Genomic DNA, 21053 nt, shown 5'->3' on the forward strand with positions numbered 1-21053 from the left:
GCCCAAACAGCCCTCAACCAGTCCACTCTATCGTAACTTTCTATGGAACCATACAGCAGCCCTTCTGGCATTTGCCAGTCCGGGCCTGTTACTGACCAATCGGGATACAGAACAACCAAGTATTCAATGTTACAAGTAGTCACCTAATGTGGTAATAAGTTACCTGTCCGGTATAGTCACTCGCACAGCCACAATATAGGCACAAGCCTTTCTCCCCCAGAGAGTTCCCACCCGGCGGTATGGTTGGCGCTTCTAACCTATGTTGTACCGCAGGTCCTGATATTCACTGATTGTCTATTGGCCAAGATGTGCCTCAGGCAACGATGCTGGTCAACTCACTAACGGCCTCAGGCACTGGTACTGGTACTGGCTAACGGCCTATCACATAAAATGTACCTCAGGCACCGGATTAAACTAACTGTCCGACGACTAGGATGTTCCTCAGGCACCGATCAGTACCGGCTACTGGCTAACTGCCTATTCTATAAAATGTGCCTCAGGCACCGATCAGTACCAGCTAAGGCTTTATCATATAAAATGTGCCTCGGGCACCGGATTAAACTAACTGTCCGACGACTAGGATGTTCCTCAGGCACCGATCAGTATCTATCCTAGAGAGTAACGTTAATTAAGCCAAAAGTCCCGGATATACAGAAACCACCAACCCCTTCACCCACAGTGAGTCACCTCCCAATCTGCAATCTGTGACTGCCCTTAAGATCTGTAATTTAGTGCGGACCCCTGCCTAACCAGAATTAAAAATAGTGCCTAACGTGCGTTTCACCCGCCATTTGCAGGCGTGATTATAAACCTTGTCCTACTCAACACTGATCTGAAACAATGGGACAGCAGTTACATAGGCTGAGTCTCAGGAACATGTCCTTGGCTTTGGCAGAAGCTACCGCATTGTATCTGGCTAAATAATTCTCCTAACTGTAAAGAGTTGGGGTCATGTTTGCTCATCATTAGCTGAAACCATTTTATAGCCAAAAATATAAGTAGCGTTAAGCTTTATTTAGCAAATCGACATCTTCTAGCAGTGATGTTCTAGCACTTTTTCATTTACCACATCAGCGACCCATATAAGGTTCCTCCCAAGCATCTATTGTATGTTTGTTAAGAGTTGTTTTAAAAGGAAACCTTTGTTCCCGTCATTCTGTACAGGTGAATGGTTTCTCTCCAGTGTGAGTTATGCGGTGGTATTTAATTGCGGTCTTATCAGAAAAACATTTCCCACATTCAGTACAGGTGAATGGTTTCTCTCCTGTGTGAGTTCTTTGGTGCTTTTGAAGAATACTTTTATGAGTAAAACTCTTCCCACATTCGGTACAGGTGAATGGTTTCTCTCCGGTGTGAGTTTTGTGGTGCTTCCGAAGTATACTTTTTTCAGTAAAACTCTTCCCACATTCGGTACAGGTGAATGGTTTCTCTCCAGTGTGAGTTCTGCGGTGGCATTTAAGGGTGCTCATTGCAGAATAAGATTTCCCACATTCTGTACAGGTGAATGGTTTCTCACCAGTGTGAGTTCTTTGGTGGTTTCGAAGTATACTTTTATCAGTAAAACTCTTCCCACATTCTGTGCAGGCAAACGGTTTCTCTCCAGTGTGAGTTTTGTGGTGGTATTTAAGTGCAGTCTTATCAGAAAAACATTTCCCACATTCTGTACAGGTGAATGGTTTCTCTCCTGTGTGAGTTATTTGGTGCTTTCGAAGTATACTTTTTTCAGTAAAACTCTTCCCACATTCGGTACAGGTGAATGGTTTCTCTCCAGTGTGAGTTTTATGGTGCTTTCGTAGAATACTTTTTTCAGTAAAACTCTTCCCACATTCGGTACAGGTAAATGGTTTCTCTCCGGTGTGAGTTCTGCGGTGGCATTCAAGAGTGCTCATTGCTGAATAAGATTTCCCACATTCTGTACAGGTGAATGGTTTCTCACCAGTGTGAGTTCTTTGGTGCTTTTGAAGTATACTTTTTTCAGTAAAACTCTTCCCACATTCTGTACAGGCAAAAGGTTTCTCTCCAGTGTGAGTTTTGTGGTGGTATTTAAGCGCGCTCTTATCAGAAAAACATTTCCCACATTGTGTACAGGTGAATGGTTTCTCTCCAGTGTGAAGTCTTTTGTGTACATTCAGGTAATACTTTGAAGTAAACTCTTTCCCGCATTCTGTACAACGGACTGCTTTCTCTGTAATGTGAGCTTTGTAGTGGTGCTTAAGGGAACTCTTTACAGAAAAACATTTCCCACATTCCATACAGGTGAATGGTTTCTCTCCAGTGTGAGTTTTGTGGTGGCATTTAAGATTGCCCCTTTCAGAAAAAGATTTCCCACATTCTGTACAGGTGAATGGGTCCCTTTCCATGTAAATCATTTGGTGAGATTGGAGTTCTGTGTCTGTAGTGAAGGTTCTCCGACATTCTGTACAGCTGTATAGTTTCTCTCTGGAGTAGATTCTCTCGTGTTTCCCACAGAGGTGGGTGAGAAGATGACTATTCACAGTGAAGGTTTCACCACATTTACTGCAGATAAAACCATCGAGTCTCGTTAAGCAATCGCCAGATCTTGTGCCGGACTCCCAGTCAGTCTCTGGTTTGGGCAGTTCAGAACTGTGCTCAGCCTTCATGTTCCCACCTAATAACAACAAACAGGAGAGAGCTGAAGGGGGATATAGATCATCTGTAAGGAACCATCAAGAAAATATTAAATATTCATCTTCGCGATAGTTCCCCTTTAAGAGGTCCATTTATCAAAGGACTAATTTCAAATTCATGTGAATTTTTTTTTTAACTCTAATAAATTCAAAAATACTCAAAATTTGATTGGCAGGTTATTTAATGAAAAAAAATCAAATATCTAAAACTCAAATATTACCGACCCGTAAACTCAAATAGAATTTGAATAGAATTCGACTAAACTGGAAAAAAACTTGAATATCGGGAAGGCTATTAACATCTTCAAATGGGTCACTGGACCTCTCCCATTGACTTATACATGAAATCGGCAGGTTTTAGGTGGCGAATGGTCGAATGATTCCCAGGATATAGGTTTGATAGATCTCTAAATTTGAATTTAAATCCAGTTTGGATTATCCACAACTCGAATTAGTGAATTTTGACCAAAAAACTATTTGAAACGTTGAATTTCCTATTCGACTCTTGATAAATCTGCTCCTAAGGTAGAAATCATGTACTTAAAGGGGACATAGAGCTTTCTGAAAATCCCCTTATCATGTAGGCGATGATAAACAAGATATGGCACCTGATTACAGTGTGGGATAAAAAACAATGATTCATCGGTACCACAGGTCCATTTCTCTTCCTATTGGCTGCTTTTTCAGCCCATCATCCCAGACCTGACAAATTAGAGGTTATCATCCCCGTATGAAGGCAGAGCTGTGATTGGTTGGCACATGTTACTGTGCTGATATCAAATCCATGTCATGTGACTTCAGCACCATGGACGCCTTCCCCCCTTGGGTCCCACAGGGAATATCATGGTATCATGCATGTCCATAGTATATTAACATGTCATCTGCATATAGTGACAGTTTTTTCGGTGATTGTTCCAAACACAAGCCCTTCAACTTGTGGGTCCTGCTCTAATCAGTTTTGCTAATGGTTCAATTGCCAGAGCAAACAGTAAGGGGAGAGGGGACAGCCCTGCCGTGTTCCCCTTTCCAGCAAGAAGGTATTAGCGAATACTCCATTCACTAGGACTTTTGCCTGCGGATGCGCATATAGTGCCCCGATCCAAGCTCTGTATCTGGGTCCTATGTTATATCAGGCTAACCCCTCCCATAAGTATGTCCAGCTAACCGTGTCAAATGCTTTGGTAGTATCCAGAGATACTGCTACTCTCTGACCTGCATTATCATGTTTGAGTACAAGATTTGTATAGAGGAGTCTCAGATTAATATCAGTGGCTTTTTGTGGCATAAATCCTGTCTGGTCTGGGTGTTCCAGCTCTTCTATAACCTTTTTGAGGCTATTAGCGAATATTTTCAGGTCGCAATTCAAAAGTTATATAGGTTTGTACTAGTCACACCTATCAGGAGATTTACCTGGTTTAGGAAAGTAATATAGGCTTGGTAGCATTAGTCAGGAAGTGCTGTGTCTTTTAAACCAGTTACATAGTTTTGGGGCAAGTAAATTTTACATGTGCCTTATTAAAGGAAAACTATACCCCTCAAACAATGTAGGTCTCTATTAAAAGATACTGAGTAAAACAGCTCATGTGTAAAACCCTGCTTCATGTAAATGAACCATTATCATAATAATATACTTTTTTAGTAGTATGTGCCATTGGGTAATCATAAATAGAAAATTGCCATTTTAAAAAATAAGGGCCGCCCCCTGAGATCGTACGATTCACTGTGCACACATACAAACCACATGTTAGGTCACATGAGCCAATTAACAGACAGAGTTCTGCCTTTTGCTTCCTCACTTCTTCCTGTTACAGTTAGTGTTGTAGTATTTCTGGTCAGATGATCTCTGAGACAGCACAGATAGAGTCACGAAATGGTGGTTCAAGGCAAGAGATGTAAAAGGGCAATATTTATGTAAATATATATTCCAGTTTGGTAAGATTCTTTAATATGTCATTCAATTTGATATAAACTATCTGTTGCTTAAGTATTCATTTTGGGGGTATAGTTTTCCTTTAATAAAGAAACGTTACTCACCGGCCCCAGGAACGGGATCCAATTCCCTCTTTATTGTGTCCAGAGGATCCTCAGTATCTTCATTCTTTACCTGAATTATATCAATTTGCTCCTGTGGGGAAACTGCCAGTAAGGAAGAGACAGGGGTGAGTAAAGCTGGGAGTAAGGAAGAGACAGGGGTGAGTAAAGCTGGGAGTAAGGAAGAGACAGGGGTGAGTAAAGCTTGGAGTAAGGAAGATGTTAGATGAGGAATACTTCATACAGGCTTTATAGGGGTTATGGACAAATCTTTCCATAGAAACAGAAGCTGCTCATTCTTCTGCATCTAATGAGCCTCAGTTGTACCCAGCCCAAGCCCCACCCACAAATACTGCCCAAGCCCCACCCACAAATATTGCCCAAGCCACGCCCACAAATAATGCCCCCAGCCCAAGCCCCGCCCACAAATACTGCCCCATCATCCCCCTCTGCCCCCACAGCAAACCCAGAGCTTTCCTATTAACCCTGAATGTCCCCTAGAGAAGCCTGTGCTGTGTATAACATGTGTCTTATTAATAGAGAAACGTTACTCACCGGCCCCAGGAATGGGATCAATTTCCCTCTTTATTGTGGGCAGGTAATATTCATAGTCTGGTTCTTCCTCCTTTACCTGTAATACTTCTGGTTTTAGCTCTAGGGAAGCTGCTAGTAAGAAACAGACAGGGATGAGTAAAGCTGGGAGTAAGGAAGAGAGAGGGGAAAGTAAAGCTGGGAGTAAGGAAGAGACAGGGGTGAGTAAAGCCGGGAGTAAAGAAGAGACAGGGGTGAGTAAAGCCGGGAGTAAAGAAGAGACAGGGGTGAGTAAAGCCGGGAGTAAGGAAGAGACAGGGGTGAGTAAAGCCGGGAGTAAGGAAGAGACAAGGGTGAGTAAAGCCGGGAGTAAGGAAGAGACAGGGGTGAGTAAAGCCGGGAGAAAGGAAGAGACAGGGGTGAGTAAAGCCGGGAGTAAGGAAGAGACAGGGGTGAGTAAAGCCGGGAGTAAGGAAGAGACACGGGGGAGTAAAGCTGGGAGTAAGGAAGAGACAGGGGGAGTAAAGCTGGGAGTAAGGAAGAGACAGGGGGAGTAAAGCTGGGAGTAAGGAAGAGACAGGGGTGAGTAAAGGTGGGAGTAAGGAAGAGACAGGGGGGAGTAAAGGTGGGAGTAAGGAAGAGACAGGGGGGAGTAAAGCTGGGAGTAAGGAAGAGACAGGGGTGAGTAAAGCTGGGAGTAAGGAAGAGACAGGGGTGAGTAAAGCTGGGAGTAAGGAAGAGACAGGGGTGAGTAAAGCTGGGAGTAAGGAAGAGACAGGGATGAGTAAAGCTGGGAGTAAGGAAGAGACAGGGATGAGTAAAGCTGGGAGTAAGGAACCACAGAAAAGTCTCCCTGTAAATAATTGAACACTAATGAATACTGACTACTTACCCCCATTAGTAAGTGGAACTGCTGAGCTTTCCTTTGGGTTCTGATCATCTCCACAGTCCAGTTCTTCTTTCTCTGTCTTTATCTGTAACATTTCTGCTTGTGCCTCTGGGGAACCTGCCAGTAAGTAATGGGCAGTGTCATGTAAAGCTGGGAGTAAGGAATTCTACTGGGAATTATGTCTGTAGGGCAGAACCTCCTGCTGGGGTTTAACCCCTCCTGTCCCTCCAGCAAAGCTGAGCTCTGTGTAACCACATGTGTCCTACACAAACGTTACTCACCGGCCCCAGGAACGGGATCCATTTCCCTCTTTATTGTGTCCAGAGGATCCTCAGTGTCCGGCTCTTCATTCTCCCATTTCCCCTCTAACCTCCTTGTTTCCATCTCTGGAGAACCTGACAGCAAGGAACACAAACCCACCATATAAAGCTGCCTGTGGGGATCCCCCCTCTCATATCACTACAATAAATACATGTTGTACTGGGACCAGTTTATCCCCCAGTCCCACAGTCTCCCCTCTCTATCAGTCCCTGCAGCAGGATTAACCCCCAGTCTCCCCTCTCTATCAGTCCCTGCAGCAGGATTAACCCCCAGTCTCCCCTCTCTATCAGTCCCTGCAGCAGGATTAACCCCCAGTCTCCCCTCTCTATCAGTCCCTGCAGCAGGATTAACCCCCAGTCTCCCCTCTCTATCAGTCCCTGCAGCAGGATTAACCCCCAGTCTCCCCTCTCTATCAGTCCCTGCAGCAGGATTAACCCCCAGTCTCCCCTCTCTATCAGTCCCTGCAGCAGGATTAACCCCCAGTCTCCCCTCTCTATCAGTCCCTGCAGCAGGATTAACCCCCAGTCTCCCCTCTCTATCAGTCCCTGCAGCAGGATTAACCCCCAGTCTCCCCTCTCTATCAGTCCCTGCAGCAGGATTAACCCTTAGTCCCACTGACAGTACAGCGGCAATTAAAGAAGGATGAAGAAGGAAAATAACTTACCCAGCAGCCCAGGGACACAGGAAACAGGAAGTAGTTACAGGAAGGTTCAGTCTTTCCCTCTATCAGGTCTGGGTACAGAGAGAAGCACAAAGATCTCACCCCTCCCCCTGGGAAGGCAGCTCCGCCCTTTAGCCAATGAGCTTGTTTGGTTTGAGACCAATGAAATGATTGTGTGTCAGAGTTGTCCCTACTGCACAGACACGGCCATGTTGCTGGTGGGCAGATGCTAATCAGGAGAGCTGGCAGTGCAGGGTCAGTCACACGTGGGCACCAGATTAGAGACAAATGGGATTTGAGTGTCAGTTAAAGGGATGTGTCTGATGAGTTTGACTGTTTTCTGCTTGTTACTGAGTAGAATTGAGAGTGGATGAGAGCAGTGCATGCTGGTTAGTTCCATCTCTTTCCTGTCACACAGCTGATGTCAAGCTCAGGGACACAAGGGCCCCTCCCCCAGGCAAGTCACAAAGGATTGGGTCCCATGTTGAGAAATGACACAGACTTGTGATTCCTTTGTGTGAGGAGAGTTCACTATTGCCAGTATTTATGTAGTAATGAGGTTATTGCTCACTGCTCCCTCAGCTCTAGTACAACTCCCAGTATCCCAGCAGCAGTGGAGTAGGATGCCGGGAGTTGTAGTTCAGACTATACAGGGGGTCCCAGTTCAGAGGCCTGATATGAATGCTAGAAATAGTATATAGTTGTTACACAATGGAATCCTCGGTCATTTCTACTTTTATCTCTTTGCCACGAGGGGCCCAAGTGTTTTACTTCTGGTCTCACTCACTGACCCAAGTCCCATCCCCCCATTTCTATTCACATAAGTGGCCTCTGTCCTGGGATAATATCATGGTCTTGTCATTAATCTCTTATTTGTACCCTGGTACCCCTGGAACTATAGCAGGGTGACACCCCAATGTTTCTATATATCTGTAACCTTGTTATGAGCTAAGGGGGCCCAGTCTGAAGGTCAGTTAGGGGGAGATTTGGGGTGAGTGCTTATTTGTACCCTGGGTACCCCTGGAACTATAGCAGGGTGACACCCCAATGTTTCTATATATCTGTAACCTTGTTATGAGCTAAGGGGACCTAGTCTGAAGGTCTGTTAGGGGGAGATTTGGGGTGAGTGTTTATTTGTGCCCTGGGTACCCCTGGAACTATAGCAGGGTGACACCCCAATGTTTCTATATATCTGTAACCTTGTTATGAGCTAAGGGGGCCCAGTCTGACGGTCAGTTAGGGGGAGATTTGGGGTGAGTGCTTATTTGTACCCTGGGTACCCCTGGAACTATAGCAGGGTGACACCCCAATGTTTCTATATATCTGTAACCTTGTTATGAGCTAAGGGGGTCCAGTCTGAAGGTCAGTTAGGGGGAGATTTGGGGTGAGTGCTTATTTGTACCCTGGGTACCCCTGGAACTATAGCAGGGTGACTGTTACCCCAATGTTTCAATATATCTGTAACCTTGTTATGAGCTAAGGGGGCCCAGTCTGAAGGTCAGTTAGGGGGAGATTTGGGGTGAGTGCTTATCAGCACAAACTAAGTTTAGGGGTCATTACAAATCATCAAGTAGAAAATGAGGTTTCCCTTTTATATCAGCTGATACAATAGGACTGGTTATTAATGTGCTAATTGTACAAGATATATTCCCTGATAAAGGGCTGTGGTTGCCCTGGGCTGGTACAAAAGCTTAGAACATAATGTACAATATTTCTGCCCTACTTCTTTAGTTAAGCTTTAGTTCTCCTTTAAGTACTCCTTCAGCACTTGTTTGGGTCTGGCCATACTTCGGGGCACCAATCTCCCCGAATCTGCTTGTGTGGCCGGCTAAAATGAAAATCGACTGGGGAAAGGGACACGTGGTGGTTCATTTTCCTCGTGAGGCAACTTCGGAAAACAAGCGCCGCGTGTGCCTTTCCCCAGTCGATTTTCATTTTAGCCAGTTCGGGGAGATTGTCGCCCCAAAGAAGAGGAGATGTGTCGCTGGGGTGACTAATCTCCCCAAATCTGTTTGTGTGGCAGATTCGGGCCCTTATAATTCAGACTGAGGGTTTATTTAGTGGGTGTCAGGTGGCAGCAGAATGATACCCGTCTGATGGTCTCTAGGTGCTTTATTGAAGTCTTTCTGCTTGTGGCTTCTCCACAGGTCTATCAGTGCATTTGTCTGGAAACCCATATTCTTTGAGTGGTGGGACCTTCCCTGGAAGAGCAGTACCTTCACCTGCAAACTGATCACCTCACCTGCTACATGTTGTTTCTGAGGGGTATTTATTTCCCTCCCATTATATGAAATGAATCTTATCAAAGTTATAATAGTGTTTATAGATCATTCTGTAATCTTGATCCTCCTGCCCGGGGATGGGGAAAGGAGTCGGGAGTGGGGGAGGGGGAAGGTGGGAGGGATGTTTCATCGTAAAGAATTTTTAGAATTTTGGCACATGGGAGACATCTTCCAGCAGTTCATTTTCTGTTTTTATCACAGTCAGACATGTTCATTTCTACAAACTGGGTTCTGCTTGTGGTGTTCCTTGTCAGCAGACTCAATAACTCAATTAGGCCCATGAAATAGGCCTCAAGATCTTCTGGCCTCACCTCCTCTGATGCAGATATTGCAGCATAGACATCAACCAGTGCTCCAGTCTGGTCAGCTCTTCTTTTAAGCGTTTGTTGTGTATCTGCCGCTTTATTGTGAGCTTCTGTAAACTCACCCAGTTTAGGTCTGTGCCCTGTGCTTGGTCTCTCACCGATCTCTCTCCCCCTCTTGAGTTCATCTGTAAGTTATTTAAAGTCAGAATGTAGAGAAGATCTGACACTGGACAGCATGGCATTTATTTCGGCTGATCTTGCCAGTGATATTGGGTTAGAGAGTCCCCTTTACCTTGCCTGGCCTGCAGATCCAATATGGCTCAGTCATTTGCTCCATTTATTGTTCTGCTTCTATTTATCTTATGTGCAACAGATGGAAGTAATGTGCAGAGCGGCATTGGTATTATTATTATTATTATTATTAACATGTATGTTTAGAGCACCAACATATTGTGCAACACTGAAAACAAATGTGTTTATACAAATTATAATGAATTACATACATAGAACATACAGAGTTACAGTACATACATAATGACCAGTACAGGTACAAAAGGTGAGGAAGGCCCTATGCAGAAGAGCTTACAATCTAAAAGGGGAAGGGGAGAAGACACAAGGTGTGGGAGGCAAGATCAGAAATAAATAGGTGAGAGATGTAGTATATGGTATTGCATTTGGTAGTGGGGGAGGTTTCTCTAAATACGTGTGTATAAAAGATATTTTGAAAGCAGAAAGGTTGGGAGAAAGTGGGACAGACTGTGGGAGAGAGTTCCAGAGGAGGGAGCAGCCATTCTCTCATCTCCTGAGCTCAATCCAGAACTCTTAACTTGGGTCTCCTCCTGCCTGTCCACTATCTCTACTTGGATGTAACAGCACTAATTTTGATTAAACCTCTTTAAAATGTAAATTCTTCTCTTTCCCCCAAATAACACCTGTAACATCCCAGAAGTATTTATCATAGCTAACAATTCCACTATCACCCCCTCTCCCCAGGCCCGGTGCCTTGGGGTTATCCTAGATTCTGCCCTGTCATTCACTCCTCATATCCAGTCACTTATTAAATCATGTCACTTCCACCTAAGGAACATTTCCAAAATACCATCATTTATCACCCAAGATGCTGCCAAAATTCTTATTCACTCTCTCATCATATCACGTCTAGACTACTGTAACTCTCTTTTAATTGGCCTTCCCCTCCAGAGACTGTCACCTCTCCAGTCCATAATGAACACTGCTGCGAGGCTCATACACCTCAGCAACCGCTCCTCCTCTGCCTCGCCATTCTGTCAATCCCTGCACTGGCTTCCGTTACCTTTCAGAATCAAATTCAAACTAATGACCCTGACATTCAAAGCACTTCATAACTCTGCCCCACCCTACATCTCTGAACTCATCTCTATATACTCACCAATCGCTTACTACTCTCCTCTACTGACCTGCTACTCCACTCTTCTCTCATTCCCTCCTCACATGCTCACATTCAAGACTTTTAACTCCAATAATTTTAACACATGGAGTCAGACACAGCATCCATTATTCCACATACAGCCCATAGGAGTCTGGCAAAAGCCAGAGGGGCTGCTGTAAGATGCCATAGTCAATATTTATTGGGCTGGTGGGGGGTTGTTTGGGTGTCTGTGTACCTGAAGTGCCAGGGCATATTTTTATTCTCAGTCCAGACCTGGCTGGGGGCAGGTAATACGCATCCCAACATTGAAGCAAAACTTACCAAAGACTCCACAAAATGAATCTGGACAGATATGTGTCATAGATAAAATCAATCTATAGAAATCTTTATATTTATGGTATGGTCATACAATCTGTGACAAAACAACTAAAGCTGGCCATAGATGTAAAGATTTTTAAAAGATCTTATCGTTATCGTGAGATCACAATTATCTTGAAACGATCGTTTAAATGTACAATTTGTTCATCAACTAAAAAGACCATTTCAGCTGATATTGTCAGCAAAACTGAGGGGAGCTGCCTGCTTGGCCCTGTAAACATAGATACATTACACTGGGACCAATAAACATTTATTTAACCTGCCCAATTGTAATAATAGGAGTTTTTTCAATAATGGCTCATGGTAATAGTCTGATTAAACCCAATAGCTCATTGCAATACTTTGCTACAGAACTATATAAAACTATAACACAATTAACTTCTACTGTTGAGCCCGATGTCGTATGTTGAGCCCAATATAGTGTACAAACAGCTTTATAACGTATAATTGTGTATAACAAAGCTTTGTATCATAGTATACAAGGCGGCCTTATAATCTATAATCCTGTATAATGAATCTCTGTGCAAGAGAAATCATGGGAACGAATCAACTCGATGACCTAATACTTGTTCTTTATTCTGGATATTCTCATATGTATTCTCTAATATGGATATGATTTCTGAAGTCGTTATCAGACTCTTCTTTATTATAGCTGGGGGCACAATATGCTATTCATTAGCTAAGATAAGATCTCTGTTTCGGATGTGTTTGTTGGGAGTCTGGCCAGATCCTGATGAGCACATGAGAAGATCAGTTATTAACCAAATCATTGTATGAGCTAAGCCTATATAAACTGGGGTCTCCATTTGGTCAGTTGAGATTTGCTTGTGGGGTTTCCGCGTGACAACCACAAGGCCTGTGTTACAGCCATAGGATCTTTGGAACCGTTTGAGCCTCGATCTGTGGACTGTTTTGTGGATCTCCCAGTCGTGGAGGCAGAGAGGAGTTGTTTGCATACTTTGCTCACTCGGTAATGGATATCTTTTTCATTCTATGTATGTAATAAAAACCTTTGCTTATACGTAGCCGGTGTGTTTTGATTATTTCCGAGAGACTCATAGAACCACAATTGAAACACCGATCAATTTTCTGACAGATGTCGGATGAGAAATCATTAGATGCACGATCGTTCGATTCCCACTAACCTCACGATAATTTGATTGGTTGGATTGCACTAAAATCGGTCGTTCACCAAAGAAAAATCTTTGCGTCTAAGGAGATGTTTATCTGAAATCCGTAATATTATGCCAGTGCTTAACTGTATTCCAAATGGTATGTAACTGATAACCTTTGCTCAATGTGTTTAATGTTGTGTAGCTGGGATTCCTCTTATCCCCCAGAAGTTGACCCCCAACTGTGAGGGAAAACAACCAGAACCCTCTGTAACACAATACACATAATTGGCCGCAAGACCCTATGCAAGAGCTGTGTACTGTCTGGATCCTACATTCAGACTAAACTGGGCATGCTCACCAAACGGCACCCCATTGGCCCAGCAGTATGAGCTAAAGTCCTACAGTGGGTCACCTGCAAAAAAAAAGCGGGTACCCTGCGGGATAAGGGTAGGATTTTTGGGTGCAGTTATAGGCGCGGGTCTGATCTAAATTTCTTATGTTATATTGTCTATATTGTAAATGTTGTTATATTGTTAATGATACAAAACTTTTTTCTGTCCCCACCCACTTCTGATGATGTTGCTTCTGGTTTGCAGCAACAGCACTACCTGTTTAATGGTGGTCGCAGATAAGGCAGTTGCGGGTTTGGTAAATATGGTAAAGTGGGTAAATATGCAGGTTGCGGGTTCAGGTCTCATAAATTAGTTCTGCGCAGGACTCTAGTATGAGCTATGATTGGCAGCACCACAACTCAAGGCCAGATTGGTCCCTATAATACCCCGCCTGGCCTGTCATGTGATTGGCCCTTCTGGAAGCTGCCGTTGTGGTTGGCAGAAGGAATCAAAACCTTTTCTGCATTTACGACAGAGGCTGTTCCCTTCTGGCTTACAAAGTTGGCTACCAAGAATTCCAAACTGTTAGTCTTTTTACCTACATGGAGGACCACAAAGACTACCCAGCTGTAAGCCATCACAGCTATCCCCACATGCACCAGTCACCAGCAATAGCACTGCCCAACCCTGACATTATCCACAAGTAGAACTACTGAATGCCGGCTGGCTACCATCTAGAAAAACCTGTGATGTTGAAGTTGCCATGCTACAATAAAGAACTGTATGTGTTGTGTAAGTCCTGCCCTATGCCCACGTCCTCTCGTAGCAAGGTGCCGGGACACAATCATTTCCAGAAATTTAGGTTTAATAGCCCAGACCTTTACACTCCTTATAACATTGCACCCTTCAACATGACTTCTGCACCCGGTGGGAACTCTCTCTCTCCACTCCCTACAACTGATAATCCCCATCCTCTAATTCTCCCACTTTACCCGTCTATTTGATAATGATGAAAATAAACCACACCAACTGCAGGTTTAGATTCTATGGTCCTTTATTTCATTTATTCTATTTTGCTGTTCAGGTTAATGGTTACAATGTTATGGTTATTAGGGAAATGATTGGAATATTGGGGTGTGACATCCAAACTGCCCTTTTCCCTCAACCCATTAGATACAAATGTCATTTGGTTTCAATATCTTGCTCATTTGTAGCAATCACTATTGTTACCCCCAGTAGTAACTGTGTGAATCCTAGTAGACCTGCCATGTATCAGCAATTGCAAAGAGTCACTCCTTCATCTGAGCATCTCCTACTCATCCTCATGGTTCCATTCTGTACATTATAATGATCTGCTAAACTGGCGGCTCATGGGACACCCCAAGGGATTATAACCCTCGTCCTACTCAACAGCTGCACAATCCTTTTATGATCAGCCCATTAATCTGAAACAATGGGACGGCAGGGACATAGGCCGAGTCTCAGGAACATTTCCTTGGCAGAAGGTACCGCACTGTATCTTTTGGGCTAGATAATTCTCTGAACTGTAAAGAGTTGGGCGCCATGTTTGCCCTTCATAAGCTGAAACCATTTTATAGCCAAAAATGTGAGTTTAAAGTCATCTTCTAGCAGTGATGTTCTATCACCGTTTCCATTTATCAGCGACCCATATGAGTTTCTTCCCATCTCTTGTGTCTTTGTAAAGGGTAGTTTAAAAAGAAAACCTTTGCCGTCATTCTGTACAGGTGAATGGTTTCTCTCCAGTGTGAGTTCTTTTATGTACATGAAGGTAATAGTTTGAAGCAAATCCTTTCCCACATTCTGTACAAATGAATGGTTTCTCTCCAGTGTGAGTTCTTTTGTGTCCATGAAGGTAATGCTTTGAAGCAAATCCTTTTCCACATTCTGTACAAATGAATGGTTTCTCTCCAGAGTGAATTGCTTGGCGGTGGCGGTTAAGGATGCTCTTTACAGAAAAACATTTCCCACAATCTGTACAGGTGAATGGTTTCTCACCAGTGTGACTTCTTTGGTGCACTCGAAGTCTACTTTTGTCAGAAAAACTTTTCCCGCATTCTGTACAAATGAACGGTCTCTCTCGAGTGTGAGTTTTGTAGTGGCGGTTAAGGCAGATCTCAAAAGAAAAACATTTCCCACATTCTGTACAAATGAATGGTTTCTCACCAGTGTGAGTTCTGAGGTGGTGTTTAAGTGTTCTCTTTTCAGAAAAACCTTTTCCACATTCTGTACAAGTGAATGGTTTCTCCCCAGTGTGAGTTCTTTGGTGTATTTCAAGGCCTCCTTTTCCAGTAAAACTTTTCCCACATTCTGTACAGGTGAATGGTTTCTTTCTAGTATGATTTTGTTTGTGTCTGTGAAATGTGTATTTTGAAGAAAAAACTTTTCCACATGTACAAGTGAATGGCCCATTTCCAGTGTGAATTGTTTCATGTCTGAGAAGGGCGCACTTTTTAGTAAAAGTTTTCGAACATTGTGTACAGGTGAAAAGATTCTCCCCTGTGTGAATATTCTGGTGGTTGCGTAGATGCCGCTGTGTAGTAAAACATTTGCCACATTCTGTACAGGTGAATGGTTTCTCTGCAGTGTGAGTTCTCTGGTGAACACAAAGTTGCCACTTTCCAGGAGAACACTTCTCACATTCTGTACAGCTTAATTGTTTCTCTCTGGTGTGAAATCTCAGATGGTTTCCAAGGGAGCTCTTTGCAGTAAAGCCTTTCCCACATTCTGTGCAGATGAAGGGTTTCTCTCCAGTGTGAATTCTTTGGTGAATTTTAAGTTTTGCCTCTTGAGTATATATTTTCCCACATTCTGTGCAGGTGAACGGTATTTTATCAGTGCCTTTTAAAGAAACATTCTCACTACATTCTAAAGAGGTGAAAGGTTTGTCCTCTCTGTGCTTTTTTATGATGTGTTTATCCAAACCAGAATGAAAAGAAAAACTTTTATCACATTCTGTACAAGTGAATGGTCTCTCCCCTTTGTGAAGTCTCTCGTGATTTTTAAGAGCGGTTTTGTGAATAAAACATTTCCCACATACTTTACAAGTGAATGGTTTCACCCCGGTGTGAGTTTTTTCATGCGCACGAAGGGTGGACTTTGCACTAAAGCTTTCCCCACATTCTGTACAGGTAAATTCATCCTTTTCCATGTGAATCATTTGGTGAATTTGGAGTCTTCTCTCTGTAGTAAAGTTTTCCGAACATTCTGTACAGGCAAATTGTTTTGTGTGAATTTTCTGGTGTCTGAGAAGGTAGTGCTCATTCTTAAAAGTTTCCCCACATTCTGTACAGGTGAACGGTTTCTCCCCTGTGTGGATTCTCTTGTGCGCAACCAAACTAGGGAATAAAGAAATTTTTTCCCCACAATTTAGTTTCTCTCTGGAGTAGATTCTCTTGTGTGTCCCACAGAGGTGGGTGAGAAGATCACTATTTAAAGGGAAGGTCTCCCCACATTTACTGCAGATAAAACCTGATACATCAGAGCTTGTTAAGCAATCGCCAGATCTTGTGCCGGACTCCCAGTCAGTCTCTGGTTTGGGCAGTTCAGAACTGTGCTCAGCCTTCATGTTCCCACCTAATAACAACAAACAGGAGAGAGCTGTGATTGGTTGGCACATGTTACTGTGCTGATGGGAAAGACATGTCATGTGACATAAGCACCATGGACCACCTTCCCCCCTTGGGTCCCACAGGGAATTCATGGTATAATTTTCTACAACTATCTCAAGTCTTACGCGTTTCCTCTGCCCTCTTTTTTCATTGGTGTTTGGGTCTTTTAATACTGATTTTGTGTTGTAAGTGATCAAGCCTATGATTAAGTGTCTTAGGGACACGAAACGCGTAAGGTTCGAGATGATTGTTTCAATAAAGATTTTTTACTACTTTTTAACCAACTCATTTTCGGTCTGATCTATACGTGGCTTCCTAGAGTTCCCTAAACATCTTGTTTCTTCTGTTTATGAATTGTCTGCTCCCCTGAGCTGAGGGTCTGGGGCAGGAACACCTGGGCCATCATTCTACTTTGGGGAGTTATTCTGCTACTATCGGATACTCTTATGCTTACACATATACATTTGGGGTTACTATCATTTTCTACAACATCATGATGTGGTACCAGTGTGCATGTCCATTTCTCTTTTGCACCCAGACCTGGAGGCCTATAGTTGCACCTCTGCTTCTCTTTGTTACATGTCCTCCAATACAGGGGTCATTTTGTTGCCCAAACTGAAATCTGGTGCCGTATCATCATTATTGCCTTTATAATGAGGCCAGTTTTCAAAAATGCTCCTCCCTTTCTGTTCCCAAATCTTCTATTATATTGTGTCAACACACAGTATAATTTGTATTAATGACAGTAAGAAACATTCCTAGAGTAAATTAAAGTAATTGCACTAATACAGAGATATGATTCCTGTACTTGTTGCACCATCTTCCCCTTTGTATCAACGTAAATGAAGCCTGAGGGAGCGCGAGCAGTTGGGCCAAGTCAGGAATCAGTATCAACTGCGCATTCGAAAATAGGCGTCGAGCCCTGAAAGAAAACAAAGGGGCGGGAGATGGTGCCCTGGGGCTGAGCTGCTCTGCATTTTAGGGTCAGATTTTTTTAAGGGGTTGTTTCTTTACTAATGCACAGTGTGGGGAGGGAGAGGGGAGTGGGGGCAATGGCAGGCAGTTTAGGGGGGCTTTTGGTACAGGGGGGTTTAGTTTTACAATAGACAGGGGCTCATGGGCAAGTACTGGGGGGGGGACTCCACAACTAGAGAGAAATGCTGCCCAATGAGGAACTATCTGGCAGCACCGAAACATCATCAAAACGTTGTTACTGCTATGGGCACAGGTAGTGAACAGATAAGATCAAAGTGTGAATTTGTATTTAATTCCTGCTGTTAGCCCCGCCCACAAATACTGCCCCCCCATCATCACCCTCTGCCCCCAGAGCAATAAATCCCAAATGGGCTGAATAAAAGATATATTAACCCCTCAGTCCTTCATGTAACAGATACAAGTTCACCCCAGGGCTATAAAAAGGAATTTCCCATATAAATGACCTCACAATAAGCCAGAGAGAGAGATACAGGTAAATGCTGGAAATGTAATAATGTTTGTACTTTAAGTGATAGTGACAATCTCAGGAAGTATAGAAGGATCTCGGGATAAAAATAATAAAAATAATACCCAAACCAGATTGTAGAGCTGAGCTTTCAATTGGGTTTTGATCATCTTCAGTCTCCGATTCTTCTCTCTCTTTATTTATCTGTAACATTTCTGGTTGCGGCTCTGGGGAAGCTGGGAGTAAGGAAGAGACAGGGGTGAGTAAAGCTGGGAGTAAGGAAGAGACAGGGGTGAGTAAAGCTGGGAGTAAGTTAGAGACAGGGGTGAGTAAAGCTGGGAGTAAGGAAGAGACAGGGGTGAGTAAAGCTGGGAGTAAGGAAGAGACAGGGGTGAGTAAAGCTGGGAGTAAGGAAGAGACAGGGGTGAGTAAAGCTGGGAGTAAGGAAGAGACAGGGGCGAGTAAAGCTGGGAGTAAGGAAGAGACAGGGGGGAGTAAAGCAGGGGTGAGTAAAGCTGGGAGTAAGGAAGAGACAGGGGTGAGTAAAGCTGGGAGTAAAGAAGAGACAGGGGTGAGTAAAGCTGGGAGTAAGGAAGAGACAGGGGTGAGTAAAGCTGGGAGTAAGGAAGAGACAGGGGTGAGTAAAGCTGGGAGTAAGGAAGAGACAGGGGTGAGTAAAGCTGGGAGTAAGTAAGAGACAGGGGTGAGTAAAGCTGGGAGTAAGGAAGAGACAGGGGTGAGTAAAGCTGGGAGTAAGGAAGAGACAGGGGTGAGTAAAGCTGGGAGTAAGGAAGAGACAGGGGTGAGTAAAGCTGGGAGTAAGGAAGAGACAGGGGTGAGTAAAGCTGGGAGTAAGTAAGAGACAGGGGTGAGTAAAGCTGGGAGTAAGGAAGAGACAGGGGTGAGTAAAGCTGGGAGTAAGGAAGAGACAGGGGTGAGTAAAGCTGGGAGTAGGGAAGAGACAGGGGTGAGTAAAGCTGGGAGTAAGGAAGAGACAGGGGTGAGTAAAGCTGGGAGTAAGGAAGAGACAGGGGTGAGTAAAGCTGGGAGTAAGGAAGAGACAGGGGTGAGTAAAGCTGGGAGTAAGGAAGAGACAGGGGTGAGTAAAGCTGGGAGTAAGGAAGAGACAGGGGTGAGTAAAGCTGGGAGTAAGGAAGAGACAGGGGTGAGTAAAGCTGGGAGTAAGGAAGAGACATCCTATTAATAGAGAAATGTTACTCACCGGCCCCAGGAATGGGATCCATTTCCCTCTTTATTGTGTCCAGAGGATCCTCAGTGTCCGGCTCTTCATTCTCCCATTTCCCCTCTAACCTCCTTGTTTCCATCTCTGGAGAACCTGACAGCAAGGAACACAAACCCACCATATAAAGCTGCCTGTGGGGATCCCCCCTCTCATATCACTACAATAAATACATGTTGTACTGGGACCAGTTTATCCCCCAGTCCCACAGTCTCCCCTCTCTATCAGTCCCTGCAGCAGGATTAACCCCCAGTCTCCCCTCTCTATCAGTCCCTGCAGCAGGATTAACCCCCAGTCTCCCCTCTCTATCAGTCCCTGCAGCAGGATTAACCCCCAGTCTCCCCTCTCTATCAGTCCCTGCAGCAGGATTAACCCCCAGTCTCCCCTCTCTATCAGTCCCTGCAGCAGGATTAACCCCCAGTCTTCCCTCTCTATCAGTCCCTGCAGCAGGATTAACCCCCAGTCCCACAGACAGTACAGCAGCAATTAAAGAAGGAGGAAGAAGGAAAATTACCTACCCAGCAGGCCAGGGACACAGGAAATAGGAAACAGGAAGTAGTTACAGGAAGGTTCAGCCTTTCCCTCTATCAGGTCTGGGTACAGAGAGAAGCACAAAGACTTCTCACTCCTCCCCCTGGGAAGGCAGCTCCGCCCTTCAGCCAATGAGCTTGTTTGGTTTGAGACCAATGAAATGATTGTGTGTCAGAGTTGTCCCTACTGCACAGACACGGCCATGTTGCTGGTGGGCAGATGCTAATCAGGAGAGCTGGCAGTGCAGGGTCAGTCACACGTGGGCACCAGATTAGAGACAAATGGGATTTGAGTGTCAGTTAAAGGGATGTGTCTGATGAGTTTGACTGTTTTCTGCTTGTTACTGAGTAGAATTGAGAGTGGATGAGAGCAGTGCATGCTGGTTAGTTCCATCTCTTTCCTGTCACACAGCTGATGTCAAGCTCAGGGACACAAGGGCCCCTCCCCCAGGCAAGTCACAAAGGATTGGGTCCCATGTTGAGAAATGACACAGACTTGTGATTCCTTTGTGTGAGGAGAGTTCACTATTGCCAGTATTTATGTAGTAATGAGGTTATTGCTCACTGCTCCCTCAGCTCTAGTACAACTCCCAGTATCCCAGCAGCAGTGGAGTAGGATGCCGGGAGTTGTAGTTCAGACTATACAGGGGGTCCCAGTTCAGAGGCCTGATATGAATGCTAGAAATAGTATATAGTTGTTACACAATGGAATCCTCGGTCATTTCTACTTTTATCTCTTTGCCACGAGGGGCCCAAGTGTTTTACTTCTGGTCTCACTCACTGACCCAAGTCCCATCCCCCCATTTCTATTCACATAAGTGGCCTCTGTCCTGGGATAATATCATGGTCTTGTCATTAATCTCTTATTTGTACCCTGGTACCCCTGGAACTATAGCAGGGTGACACCCCAATGTTTCTATATATCTGTAACCTTGTTATGAGCTAAGGGGGCCCAGTCTGAAGGTCAGTTAGGGGGAGATTTGGGGTGAGTGTTTGTTTGTACCCTGGGTACCCCTGGAACTATAGCAGGGTGACACCCCAATGTTTCTATATATCTGTAACCTTGTTATGAGCTAAGGGGGCCCAGTCTGAAGGTCAGTTAGGGGGAGATTTGGGGTAAGTGATTATTTGTACCCTGGGTACCCCTGGAACTATAGCAGGGTGACTGTTACCCCAATGTTTCTATATATCTGTAACCTTGTTATGAGCTAAGGGGGCCCAGTCTGAAGGTCAGTTAGGGTGAGATTTGGGGTGAGTGATTATTTGTACCCTGGGTACCCCTGGAACTATAGCAGGGTGACACCCCAATGTT

At 44.3% G+C, this 21053-nt stretch overlaps 3 protein-coding genes across 5 annotated transcripts in view; all 3 read right to left on the minus strand.

The window, feature by feature from the left end:
• Nucleotides 1–21053, minus strand: part of znf214 (zinc finger protein 214) — a 210501-nt gene that overhangs the window by 155422 nt on the left and 34026 nt on the right.
• On the minus strand, nt 1071–7093 carry LOC121394773 (oocyte zinc finger protein XlCOF6-like). The gene is given in 2 exon segments (XM_041566767.1): nt 1071–2629; nt 7085–7093. A coding segment is annotated over 1 exon segment (1551 nt). The 5' UTR covers nt 2622–2629; nt 7085–7093.
• LOC121394799 (oocyte zinc finger protein XlCOF6-like) lies at nt 13938–19228 on the minus strand. Of its 3 annotated transcripts, none has more exons than XM_041566891.1 (3): nt 19194–19228; nt 18103–18207; nt 13938–16495 (listed from the first exon to the last, which is right to left on the minus strand). In XM_041566891.1, the coding sequence occupies exons 1-3, from the start codon at nt 19213–19215 to the stop codon at nt 14634–14636; spliced, it is 1989 nt and encodes a 662-aa protein (XP_041422825.1). In that variant the 5' UTR covers nt 19216–19228; the 3' UTR covers nt 13938–14633. The 3 variants fall into 3 exon arrangements, with proteins under 3 accessions (XP_041422825.1, XP_041422824.1, XP_041422823.1); XM_041566890.1 differs by having other exon boundaries at nt 18097–18207; XM_041566889.1 differs by having other exon boundaries at nt 13938–16519; nt 18097–18207.

The sequence above is a fragment of the Xenopus laevis genome, chromosome 6L (genome assembly GCF_017654675.1).
Source record: "Xenopus laevis strain J_2021 chromosome 6L, Xenopus_laevis_v10.1, whole genome shotgun sequence".
Lineage (NCBI taxonomy): Eukaryota > Metazoa > Chordata > Amphibia > Anura > Pipidae > Xenopus > Xenopus laevis.